This window comes from Echiichthys vipera, assembly GCF_963691815.1.
Source record: "Echiichthys vipera genome assembly, chromosome: 9".
NCBI classification, from domain to species: Eukaryota; Metazoa; Chordata; class Actinopteri; order Perciformes; family Trachinidae; genus Echiichthys; species Echiichthys vipera.
In genome coordinates this window covers 15418516-15432481 of record NC_139834.1, presented here as the reverse complement: position 1 = coordinate 15432481, position 13966 = coordinate 15418516, and the positions used below count along the sequence as shown (strand labels likewise).

The following is a 13966-nucleotide window of genomic DNA, read 5'->3' as shown; positions in this document are numbered from 1 at the left end:
TAAGACCTGCTGAGCTGCTTTCTGCTCCCACACTCTATAATACAAACATACTCAGGTGTACACACACACACACACACACACACACACACACACACACACACACACACACACACACACACACACACACACACACACACACACACACACACACACACACACACACACACACACACACACACACACACACACACACACACACATACCATTCTTGGTCAAATCAGACATAGTAATTCCTTTGTATTGTCAACACAGGTGCACTATTAAAAAAACTACCATGACTTTATTAAAGTGAAAACTATCGTTAACTGCCCTGCTGAAGCACTCAAAAATATAAGGAAGATAAACACACCTCTCTCACATGCATGTTCTCCAGCTGCGCTTCAGCCTCCTGCGCCGCCATAGTGATTATCCCTGCCCGCTGTTCTCGACCCCAGTGTCTCTGACCTTGACTTTGACCTTGACTTTGACCATGGCCCTGAAGCATCTCCAGTAGCCTCTGGATGCTCTCGTCCCGGGCGCCCAGAGTCTGTTTCTGAGAATCGATTCTCATTTCCATCTCTTCCATGGTCTTCTTCAGCAGGAGAAGCTCTTTGGCCTGCCGCTCGTGCTCTGACTGCAACCGAAAGAAATTCTCCTCTGATGGATCCAGAGTAGGAGGTGAGGAGAAGCCGTCACAACCAGGCACCTGACAGGGGCTGCAAGGCCGGAGTGAATTAGAGCTGGGCGCTACCACTGGACCTTGGCTAAGAGAGTAAAGGGGCTGATTTGGGCCGTTCCTCTGCCCAGGCTGGAGGGTGTTGGCAGGGCTGATTCTCTGTGCCGCTACTGCAGTGTTACAGCCATAACCAGGGCTGTGAATGATGACATCAGCTTCATGTTGCCTCGGATTGTAGGTGCTGGATGGGCTGGCTCTCGGGCTATTCTTTGGCCCAGGGCTGTGCAGGTTGCTGGAGCTTTGTCTGGGGCTGGGGCCAGGGCTAAGCCCCCTTCTGTTGTGGTCCTGGTCTGTATGGAGTTCTCGATAGGAGCCAGAGTTCCCCTGCTGTCGCTGTTGCTGCAAGCGACTATTCATTTCCCTGTGAGCCCTCAGCTCTTCCTGAAGCTCCTGAACTGTCAATGGAAGCTGCTTCAAAGAGAGAAAGATTAAGTACCCATTTATTCAATAATAAACAAACATACAAAACAAAGACACATATAAAATGATGATTACACAAAAAATATACAGAGGGGTTCATAAAACAGACCTTGTTTCTCCTGACATCCCCAGGCTGCAGCAAGATGTGACATAAGAAGACACATGCATAAAGCCAAAATAGAAAGCAGATAGAAAAAAAATCATACCCTAAATAACAAACTATTATTACTTCAAGCTGTTGGAGGATGGTTACATGATTTGGCCACCAGCGGGAGAAATTTCTCTTCAAAAGACATGGTGAGTACATAGAAGGTACTGAAAGCAAAAATGTATGGGTTTGTCTGAAGTCAGTGAACATCGAACGGGGAAAAGACAGGATGAAGGGAGATGTAACTTCTGATGAAAACTAATTTGAAATACCCTAAGAGAATCAGAGCAACAGTTTCTGAACCTTAATGTTTCTCAGTTGTGCCACTCAATAACCAATTGATAAATAAACTGACAAATCAATAATTATCAAGACCACGATTGCGAGATTTGCAAATCCGTGGGTAATGTGATTGAACAAAATAATCAAAAGTGCAGTCGTTAATAAAACTTTCCTTGTTATGAAGCATGGTATGCCATTTAAGAACTTTGAAAAAAATATTTCCCTCAAATTATTTTTTAAGGGTTCAATGCATATTACTGATTAATTTGTCAATGCATTTAACACTTGAACAATGAATTACTTGGTGACACAAATGGGCCCCAATAGAGTCTTGCTGCCTGGGGACCAATTGTTTCTCTCAACATTCCTGCTTTCGCTGCATGCTGCGGTGCAAAGTGATGGAAAATAAACAATGTGATGATTTACATCCACAACTTGCATCTTACATGACTGTCAAATGGAAATTAATTCTGTGTCCGAAACCATGAACACTGAGCCAGGTAAAACACACACATCATCTTCCTCAACGAGAAGTATGCCAAAGACTCAATGACACAAATTCAAAACAAAAGTTCAATTACTAATCATTTTAGTTGTGTAAAGATATTACTAAATTTTCACCAAATATTCTTACTCCTCTACTTGAGTCCAGAAGGTGGAGAGCTCCAAGGACGCAGAACTGAGATGTGGAAGGGAGGCGAGGATGAACATGGATAATCAATGCAACAAGCTAGCACTGAATATCAAGTCGGTGTGGGTGGACAATCCTCCACACAAACACAGCCAAGACTGTCGACACAGATGCATATGTACAAGTGTACACACATGCATACGCACATACACCAAACAAACAGATGGTCAGGGGACAACTCTGGTCATTGCGGCTGAGAGAAAAGGTGACATTCCTTATGCTAATAGCGAAGTTCTCTTGTCAGACTGAACTCTTCCAAGAGTGTCTCAAAGGCAAAAACACAGGGGAAATGGAGAAGAAGAATAAGAGGAGAAAAGTGATAATCTAAAAGGAGATGGAGGATAGAGGTGATAAAGGAGAGTGGGATGACAAAACATAACAAATAACATCTTCTGTATGAGGTAGAGGCTTTTTTTTCTGACTTTATATGATAGGAAAGAAAGTGAAGGTTAAGGTTGAAAAACAAAAGGGGTTGGTAACCATTTAATGAGTGAGGGGGGGCAGTATCATTTTTTATCATGAACAATGTTTCGTATATAGATATACAAGCTAAGGTAATGCAAATTGGCTGATACATCGCAGTGGGTGTATGTCACAATGATTTCAGTATGAATCTCTCTCGTCTTTTTTAAGATTATACTGTTTTAGCATGTGTCTCTTTTGGGTCTCCAGCTTTAAAAGTCTGGTCTGCTCTGATTGGTCAGTGTTTCCGGGTCTTCTGCATCTACTCTCTTGGTGTCTCCGAACTATCATGGCAGCCGGTAACTGTAACGGCACTGTAGCAACTGTGTTGTAGAGTCTACAACTATGCTTTCATTCTTGTAAGTGCACATAAGGGTTATGTGATCATAAATCTACACAGGTATTGTACTACAAGTGGTTTCAGTAGATACATTAAGACAAAAGAAGAAAAATGTGAAGGTAAAAGAGACAGCAAGTGTGCGAGTGTAGGAGAGTACAATGAGCTGACACCTGGAAGAAAAAGCAATACACTCGTTTAATGGGTCTATCTGTAACCCGAAGGAGTAGATCAGACACAAAGACATCTATCTATTATAAACAGGACCAAGTGCCTAAAGACACAGAGACTGGTAACTGTCCTGCTCCATTTTAATGCCAGACTTAAATCTCAACATCTGTATTTCAGTAGCAAACACATCACGTGTGTAAAACTTACTGAAGTCCCACAGGTATTTTTGGGGTGGAGAAAAGCAGTGTGTGTGTGTAGCTTTTTGTGTACCCTCTGTCTGAGACACTCTGCTTAAGTGCCTTTCTCTTTTAAGCCTACCTTCCGAAAAAGCCTAGTCTGCTGTGATTGGTCAGCATTTTGCGGTCATTCATATGTGCTCTCTGCGTCTCTGCACTGTCAATGTAGCCGGGGAATGATTATAACGGCACTTTATCGGCCCTACTTTTATATAGTATAGTTGTGATATCACAACCATACAGAAGTTTCTAAATACGGGCTTGTGTGTGCATTTCTCTGTGGATTGAGCATTTTGATACTTTCTCCATATTTATATAGCACCTGGACCTGCTTTATAATTTGAAAAAAACGGAAGTCTCACCTTCTATAATATGGGACCTTTGGGGAAGGATTTTGAGAAATGTTTATCGAAACTCTATAAACTCTATAAAGCAACACAGCAAATACTTTCTTCCTGAGGGGAATCACGCTATCGCTCTCTTAGATCAAATATCTTAAATTTACTGTCTGTTCCACACACACACCTTAAGACCTGGGGTGATCAAGCTTTTGAATCCGTAGCACCTAAACTATGGAACGCTCTACCTGCACCCTTACGGTCCGTGGTGCCTGTCTTTTAGACATCAGATACAGACATATATCTGTTCAGACAGGCATTTAGTTTACCTGTATGTACCGGGTCAACTAGGCGCCTAGGTCTTAGTTGTGTTTTTCCTGATGAATTGTGTTTTTCTGTTTGCCCTGTATATTGTTGTATGCCCTTGTAAAGGGGTTTTATAATTAAACACGATTCTGTGTTTATTTTCAAACTTTGCTTTTGTTATGTTAAAATCACAGGACAAATATGTGTGTGTGTGTGTGTGTGTGTGTGTGTGTGTGTGTGTGTGTGTGTGTGTGTGTGTGTGTGTGTGTGTGTGTGTGTGTGTGTGTGTGTGTGTGTGTGTGTGTGTGTGTGTGTGGGTTTAACAGTGTCCTCACACTTTGGCAATATGAAATGAAAAACTCTAACTAAATGCAGAGGTGGCTCCTTGGTTACAAGAGAGAGGAATCAGATGGAAGAGGGCAAATATGATTAAAGTGTCTGCATGCTCGTGTGAGAGAAGATCCAACAGCAACTATAAATGCTGTATTGTGCGAAAGAGCATGAAATATACCTTATGTCTCAAGAGAAACCTTTTTCCACCAGACAAATACAGACACACAAGGAAGTGAAATGCTACACAGATTAATGGGGAAACGGAAGGCCAGCAAGATAGAAAAGGAAAGAAGACAGGCATAGAAATAACTGATGTACAGTAGCTATAGTGAGACAGAGAGATGGATAATGCCTCAGACTGAGTAGGACAGACTCCAGGGAGAGGTGGCACAGTACAGACTGGTCACTGTGCCTTCAGGAGTAGCTGTGAGCTTTTTTAGAATCTGACTAACACTGTTGAATGGCTGCCACTAGGGCACGTTCCCATGGAAACACAGACAGCACTGAGCCTGGCAAGCATCTTTACAAATGAACTGCACAGAAGCCTTTCTTTGCAACCTTGAAGACAGGAACAAAAGGTATGATGTGAGGGGTAAGATGTGCAGAAGAGATGGGCGGGTCAACACAAAGTCTGAATGCGATGTGTGAGCAGACATATCAAAGAGTTTTGTTTCAAAATGACATTTCCACCATTCGAAAAATATGATCTTCTCTAATAAAGACTTACTGGCGTTAAAGGGACTTACTGTGGAATCCGTAAGGTGTCGAGTATTTATTAAGTTACTTGTGTTTTGTTCACAGCCTTTTCAGGATTTTTTTCCAATTGGAAACATAGAATTTTTGAAAGAAACTTCAATTTGACATTTTCTCACCTGCAAATCCTCTTGGTTACTCCTGTACTGGTCCTTCAGAACCGAGGTCCTAACTCCCTCCTCCCGTCGAACACCCTTGTCCCTTTTCAAATCAGGGCTCCAGAAGTTGACATTGTTCATGCTGGGGCCCGTCCTTCCATCCCTCCCCACATCCAGTTCTCTCCTCAGGCTGTCATTCTCCCTCTGCAGCTCCCTCAGCTGGGACTGGAGATCAAACGAGGACACCTCTCCCTGTCCGGCTGAATCCACAGCCTGTGGATGTCTGCCAGATTTGCGCCGCAGACTGGAAATCCCTGCAGGATGCAAGGTTTGGTCCCCGTAGTGGTCTGATGTGTGATGTAGCCCAGAGGAGGCAATGTTTGGGGTACTGCCCATGGCTGTTCGGTTAGCGTACGAGGAGCGGCTGGTGCTCCTCCCCAGCGTCATGGTGCCTTTTGGGTACCCACCAGAGGGTTCCAAGGAATCTCGCTCACAGGGGTACATGGTGCCTGAGGTGGCATAAGCAGCACTCAAAGACTGGATGTTCTCCATAGACAGGGTTTTACCCCCTGGAGCTGTCGCTGAACCACGAGTTGCTCCTTTCTCTGCTGCTGTGCCAGGTTTGATCTTTGAACCTGGCTTCAACACTGACTCTTGACCTCCAGACAATTTTGATGCTGGTGCAGGCCCACCACCCGAAACAGAGCCTGGTTCTAGCCCAGAGCGGGAGCCTGGTGCTGAGCTTACAGCCTGTTTGCCTTTCCCCTGTTTGGGAGATCTGGAAAAGCGTGAATGAGATGTGCTGCCATCAGTCTGCCCACTACTCTTTGGGCCAACTGACAGCTTGCTCTGCGCAGGCTTGGCTCTAATGTTTAAAGGCATTTTTTCATATGGCAAAAGTGGACTTCTGAGAAGAAATTGTTATGGTTGGGATTATTTTCATGACCCTTTATGGAACTTAAAATGAATAACAAGGTTTAGAATAAAGGCCACCTCTTGGCCCCTCAGTTTTCACCTGTCCATCCCTGATTTTTAAGGGCTTGAGGCTGAGTCTTATGTAGTCCTATTAGAAGAAGATGGCAGCGACTGTTGGCTAGAGGGCTCCCAAACACACAGGCCAGAGGTCTTGTGGTTTCAGCTACTGTGCAGGACATCATGGATTCTGCCCAGGAAAATGACAAAGACCAATCATATAAAGAAAAAATATCACATGCAGCATCACTACATGATTCATTAGACTGGTTAAACAAAAGAAATAACGCACTCAACTCAATAGTCTTTGGGTGCTGACCCAAAAATACAGCAAGCAAATGAAAAACAGTATACAATACTTTTAATATACACAGCAGCAGAGTCAATGGACATGTTTCAGCTCTAGGTTAGAAAGCCTAGATTATGTATATTTACATGTGAGTGCTGAAGATTTAATTTGGTTATCATAGGGTTGGTTATCATTTTACAATACTATTGCCAATATAAGACCATGTTTCATAGTAGTAGATGGTTTTGGTACTTTACTTTCAGTAATATCAACATGTTTTCTTCAATGAGGTCTAGACACAAATATATGTACAAGAATGTTGCCTAAATAACAAAAAACTGAAATCTGCAGAATTATGATTTGAATCAGGGAATTATTTGATCAATAATAATAGTGAGTAACCAAGCCTAGAAATCTGAACAACAACACCACTTTTCAGTTCACTATTCAGCCCTACATTGTTCATGGTTGAAAACGAAATAATGAAAACATTAGAGACTTAATAGAGTGAATAATACCATAGTTTGTTGCACTTAATAATCCAGAGAACCAGTTACAGAAACTTAAAACGTGTTCCTCAGCTAATCAGGTGTAGACTGTGGGTGTACAGGAGCAGGGTTGGGGACCACTGATCTAGTGAAAAAATGTTTCTTACTATCACTACAGTACTATAGATAGATAGTACAGATCAGTAGCATACTACTGGTTTCTCACTTATTTGCGCCTTACACAGCCACAGTCACCTCAGTAGATGGAAAAAACAGGGAGAGGGACCAGCTTGACCATTTCAGAACCATGGACAGCACTCATTTCACTATTTTACTGTATATGGCATGGATTCTAATGCCTGCTCAGGTCTGAAGGAAACAAGGACAATATAGTGAAATGTCAGACTGCAGAGGGAATTGGAAAACCAGTATCCACTGGGGCACTTGTTAAACTGATGGTCAGACTTTATCAGGGCTGAGTGGTACCTTAGGACTCGACTAAAAATGAATTGAGAATGACAGCATTGTAAGACTGTGCCCGTATTAGGATACAATCAATAATATATCACAAGTCTATATATTTATATACACAATATTGGGCAATGTGTTGTCTTAGAGGCAAAAAGCCATATTTTAATACAAGTAGGTAAAAAATAAGAGGAAAGGAAATCAAAGTAAATATGATGGACCAGACATTGGGGACTGTCTCTGCAAAGCAGAGGCAAATCCAAATCATAATCCCTCCTCTAATCCAAGAGGATTGGGTGCTCGAGTCACTCACTGCACAGGATACAACTGAGAGATTGGTTAAGTCTGCTTGTCAGTCATAACATAGCTGTCAATCCCTTATCCATCATTGTTTGAGACAATGATGAATTTAGCCTTATAAGCCAGCAACGGAACAATCGAGTCCATGTCTAATTTTGGTACACCAACTGTGAATTTAGATTTTTTTAAATTAATTATGATGATTACAATGAAATCACAAAGACAACTGTGTCTCAACATATTGAAAAAAAGGAAACGGTGAACATGTTTCACCGAAGCTTTTGTCATCAGATTTGCATTAAAATGGAGGTCAGTGTAACTGGTCAGTTTCGAAGGGCACACACCAAGTTTAAGCAGCTACACCTCGTTGCCCAACCAGACTAACATACTGAACTGACAAAGGCCGGAGGGACTGATGAAAATACAAAAATAAAAATGAAAATGAAAAGTAGGAAACGTCTCACTTCTCCTCAAGCCTCTGCACCTACTTGGGAGTTGGCAGCCAGCTGTTGCCGCGAAAAGGAAACTCGTGTCTCCACCCAAACTGCAATAGCGTAACCGATTCATTTGCGTGGTAACATTTGTCCCCGCAACAAACAGCAAGCTGCCAACCCTACAGCACGAACTCTAAAGTAGACTGTGCTACATTTCACGGGTGGCACGGTTATTGTGCATGTGACACCGACGCCCGAATAACTCTACTATGAACCACGGTAGGAAGGATTAGTTTCTTGCTCATATGCACACGGCTACATGACTTCCAGCTAGTACCTTATATAATAATTAATCTACCAACACAAATCGAAAGCACAGTTTCCATTTGTTTGGAGAAAAAAATGTTGTCAAATGATGCAACTCAAGTCCAGGTGTGCACGCGACGTGTGCTCTAGCTTACCGGACAGGCACCTCTCCATCACCGTGAAGTCCCAACCGTACCCTGTCCGACCTCAGCGCAGGCTCCATGATCTCATCGGCTCAGCTCTCTCATGACCTGTCCTGCCATCGGGTCCGCGTGTGCGCGCTCTCCCCAAGCTGGCGCGTGCGCGACCTATACGCGGCAGTGGTGGGCCAGCACGAACAGCAGTGATGGGAGGGTGTCTCTTTGTTTTTCATACACCTACATTAGCGTCAGTTGGGTATGGCACTTCCAAGTCTTAGCTACAAGAACCCAAATAAAACAAAGTAAAAATGTTGAACAAATGTAAGCAAATTAAATAAAACTGCATTTAAAAGAAAAATCCAATCACTTTTCCTACATGCAAGAAATACCAGCACCAGTTATTTAACACCATAAATCACATCTGTTTTATATAGATGATACATAAAAACAGATAATTACACCACAGGATTGGAAAAAGATTTGTTTGTTTTGTCGGGACCATTTGGCATCACTTGGCGATGCTCTGGGTAGCCCTGTGCCGCCCTGTGCCAAACGTATGACGCTCCCGGGCGCTGTCTTAAACATGGGGATCAGAACCAAGTTTATTACCGGTGTTAACTCGCAAAACTACGTGGTTAGTTTTCGACAACAAAGCTACTCGGGCTGGGGTTAATAGAAGTGCGTTTGTGACATAACTGCCGTGACGCACGGGACATAAACGGGGCAAGAACCCCGGTTTCATGTGGATGAAAGTCCGGTGACAAAACGGCAGGATTTGACGCCCTGTGAATGAGAACGGCCTCGGGTTGCAGCTGTTCAGTTCACTCGATACAGAAAATGAACGACAATAACTATTTTGGTCAGAGGTTTCATTCTCAGAAAAGAGAGGCTGTGTCAAATGGAATTTCCAGACCACAAGACAAAACAAATACAGATTCCAGCGCACAGGTTACATTGGTGTAGCCTATACAGTGCAACAAGCAGTAGTCATGCCGCAGATATTGTTGCTGTTTTATACTACATTAAGTTACTTTCAATATGTTTGCTTGCACATCTGTCACTTATCTTAGGATCTGCTGTTCTGTTCAGCAGCCTGCAGACATTTAAGTAAAGTTTCCCTTCTTTGTAGATAGATCCGTCCCAATTTTTCCTGTCCCATTTTTTTTTTAATGACAGGTGATTTGTTGATCTTGAAATGGTGAAGCAGATGCAGTAGTTTGTCATCTGTGACCTGTACGAAATAATCACCAGTTTCATTTCCTCCCAACATCTAACCAAAGTGAAGCGAAATTCTGAGATCAGGGGTGTGGGTATTTTGTGAAAGCACACTTTGTAATACTTAGGAAATCGAGTTACTCAAGTGAAATCAAGTCAAGTTTATTTGTATAGACCAATATCAATGTCTTAAGTGACAATGTACAGCGTCTCCATTAACTTTGCAGTCCTCAAGAGCAAAATGGCCCTTACCATCCAAAGCTCTCTAAAGACTCGATGTCAAATTGTGTCAGATAAAACAACACAACACAATTTTGAAATGTTAAATATTTACAGTACAATGTAAAAATGGTTACATATCAAAAACATCAACCTACAATCATTTTATATATGACACAATTAGATGGGGTCTCTCTGTAAGCAGTTAAAAGGAAGTCATATAAAACTTTCACTCATGTTGTTGTCATATAATTTGAGGTTATCTGATGACAATGCCATTCTCATCCGGTTCCAGAAAAGGGGTTGAGCCCTTGGGTTTTTCGGCCAGGACAACACAGACTTTTTGCACAACCGTTTCCTCAGCTGAAGGTACTTCAGTTTGGGAAACATCTCATCCAACAGCACCAACATAGCTGCATCCACCTTAATCAGATAAAGTAAGAGAGATGTGGAAACAAGGCAACAACTCAGATGGAATAAGATTCACAACCACTAAATGCACATGCAAATAGAAGAGTTAATTTTACTAACCTTTTCATCCAGAAGTCGCTGCTGAACCATGAAGAAAGCCTGCCGTATCACACCGTTCACTGTCTCACCGCCAGTAGCACCACTTGACAGCACAAACACTGTCTTCACACTGCTGTACACAGCATTATGTAGATTTTCGATACATGAAAGCCCAGGAATCCAGTCCCTCTCCTCCAAACAGAGACAAAACCTCCTGTGACCTGAGTTCTCCAGATTGACAGTCAACTCATTGTAGACCCAATCCCTCACAGCGTGGTTGCTGGTGTCAAACACCACAAATGCATCATAGTGATAATGTGAATCAGTACCAGTGAGCTGGGAGTAGCCCTTATGTCCTGCCCAAAGTACCTGTACACAATACCACAGATCCCAGCCATAGAGATGCTTCAGAAGGGGCAAAACTGTGAAGGTTACAGCCAAGAATGAACATACAATGAAGGCTAAGCTACCGTATATGTCCTGGCAAGAACGCTGGTCCATAGACAGTACACTCTTGCCCTGTTGGGATTCTGGGTAATCGCAGTGTACATGTGTGGTGAGATAAGGAATCTGTACCGGAGTAGTACGCAAGAAGTCTGCAAACCAAGATGTACCACAGTCACATTTAAAGGGGTTGGCATGCAGGGTGAGTTTCTGAAGGGTACTTCCATTTTTGAAGGGGGCAGGGAGAAACTGATGGTCCAACGCTTTGATCTGATTGTGGCTGAGATACAGGTAGTGCAAGGATTCTGCCTTACTGAAGAATTTCTCAGGAATAATACTAAAGCGATTGTGGCTGAGGTCCAAGAGAGAAAAATTTGCTCCAAATTCTATGACTTTGTTGGGAAAATACGATAGGAAGTTTTGACTGAGGTCCAGGTGACGTAAATTGCTAAGTGCAGAGATATTTTGCCATGGGAAATAGTTCAGCAGATTGTCGCTGATGCTGAGGGTCTCCATACTTCCCGGGAGGTTACACAGCACTTCTGGTGAGATTGATTTCAGATCATTGTTAGATATGTCAAGGTAGGTGAGGCTTGTCAGGTTTTGGAAGAAATGATTGTACTGTATGTTGTAATCAGACTGCCACATAATGTCCAGGTGATTTCCATAGAAGTAGAGGTACTTCAAAGAGCTGCTGATCAGCCTTTGATCTATTCGCATCCCGATGTCATTGTTGGCCAGACTTAGAACTTCCAAGTTTGTCAGATTTTGAAGGAACTCCAAACGATGACCCATGCCCCTCATTTTGAAGTGAAATTCATTGTTACTGATGTCCAATACCTTCAGGGTGGTATTAAGCTCACTGAAAGCATCTATATAATAAAAATCAAGTCTATTGTATGACAAATTAAGAAAAACTAATTTGTGCATGCTATCAAACAGCCCACTCTTTAATGCCTGGCTAATGTAGTTGAAGGAAAGGTCCAAACAAACAGCATTTTCCATACCTACAAACACCTCTTTGTTAACAGAAAGAATGTCATTTTGAGACAGGTCAAATGTCAGTTTGTCACGGCAGAAAATATTTTTAAAGTCTAATAGTGATTGGGGGCCTGACACATTGTCCTCTACCATTTCCAGCCTGTTTGACCGGTTGGATTCCCAGATGTCACTTCCAGATGCGGCCTTTCGATCCATTAGCATAAGGGGTTGGTCAGGACAATTATGTGTATACAAGTTCTGGTTTTGACAGCTATCTTGTGGCACAATTTGAGATGAAGGACTTGAGCATGGGAGGAAATTAAGTCTATTTTGAGAGAGGTCAATATCGATTAGTAATGGTAACTGTTTCAGAGATGTCAAATTACAAGTACTGATAAAGTTCATTCTCAGTTCTAGTTTTGTTAGATTTTTAAGTTTTGACAGAACATTAAGGCTTTCAGTTGGAACTGTGTGGAAAAAGTTACCACTTAGAAGAAGATTACGTAGATGAGACATATTTCCGAAATGAGGGGAGAGGATTAGTTTCTCAAATGTCACCAGTGGTTCATAGTTATAGATGAGGCTAATCCAAGTAAGGCCCCTCAGCTCTGCAAAGAATGTGCCTTTGCGTATAGCATATGCCAGAAGGTTGTCAGAGAGGTCCAAACCCTTTAAATTTTTTAAAGTACAAAAAAGACCCTCTGGAAATGTTTTTAAAGAGTTTCCTCTCAAGCTCAGGAAGGTGATGGAGCTGTTCTCGGCATAGAATGAGTTTGGATGCAGGTGTAAAGGGAGATTGTTTGGGCAAGGGAAGCAGGGCCTGGCTGCATGGTCACAACGCTGGCAATTCCACTCCATAATCAAATACTTGAGGAGTGTCAGGTTGGCAAATGCTCCTTCTAAGACCTCTGTAATTGTATTCTCTCTTAAATCCAGACTCTCCAGTGAGGGTGGTAACCCTTTAGGGATAGTTGTGAAGTTATTATAACCTAAGGTAAGGTTTTTGAGTTCAGAGAGCTCTCTGAAAACAGTCTCGCTGATGTAAAAGGACTGGCCGCAAGGGTTTGCATAAAAGCAGTTGTAGCTGAGGTAGAGCTGTTTGAGATGTGGAGTGTTTAAAGGCTCTACAATGTTGAAGATGCAATTATTCTGCAGGTCAAGAACTGTCAGGTTTTCAGGTAACTGGGGAATAGAGGTGAGGCTGTTTCCTGAGAGATACAAAAATTTAAGCTTTGATAGGTTCTTGAAGGTATTGTCGTGGATCTCCATTTTGCATGAGCGGTCCTGATAGGCTCTCAGATGACCCGGTTGACAATTCTCAATCATTTTCAGAGTTTGAAGATTAAGGACACCTAAAAAATCATGTTGCCCCACATGACGTATCTTAGTCCGACTTAAATTGATGGATTCTACAGTGGGAGACTTGATGAAGGGGACACGCTTGAGCGGTCTGTCAGAACAGTCTATCTTGGTGGTATTCACATCAGTGTTACATGGAAAGAAGTTGGTATTTATGGCCCTCAAAAATGGAAGAAGTTGACAAAGAATGAGGATATTTTTCAACATAGCCTGGAAAAAAAGAAACTTATTAGTTGTTTATCAATGTTGCAAATGTAGTCTGCAAGATTGTCACAAAATCTGAATATTAAACTTCAATACTAGCAAAATACATATATATATATATATATATATATATATATACATATATATATATATATACATATATATATATATATATATATATATATATATATATATATACATATATATATATATATACATATATATATATATATATATATATACATATATATATATATATATATATATATATATATATATATATACATATATATATATATATACATATATATATATATATATATATATATATATATTTATACTATGAA

General features: G+C 41.6%; 2 protein-coding genes across 2 annotated transcripts in view; both read right to left on the bottom strand.

Moving 5' to 3' along the window:
- LOC310951212 (ERC protein 2) overlaps positions 1 to 6172 on the bottom strand; it is a gene marked incomplete at both ends in the record, with an annotated part of 120614 nt that extends 114442 nt beyond the window's left edge. Inside the window, 3 exons of the mRNA XM_083919333.1 lie at positions 350 to 1126; positions 1245 to 1268; positions 5312 to 6172. Of these exons, the coding sequence (XP_083775459.1) occupies positions 350 to 1126; positions 1245 to 1268; positions 5312 to 6172 (1662 nt within the window). The remainder of the gene's footprint in view (positions 1 to 349; positions 1127 to 1244; positions 1269 to 5311) is intronic.
- A 4165-nt stretch (positions 6173 to 10337) lies between these two features.
- Positions 10338 to 13622, bottom strand: tlr9 (toll-like receptor 9; the record flags this gene model as incomplete). The annotated part of the gene is made up of 2 exons (XM_083920672.1): positions 10338 to 10544; positions 10653 to 13622. The coding sequence occupies 2 exons, from the start codon at positions 13620 to 13622 to the stop codon at positions 10338 to 10340; spliced, it is 3177 nt and encodes a 1058-aa protein (XP_083776798.1).
- Between the last annotated feature and the right edge of the window lie 344 nt (positions 13623 to 13966).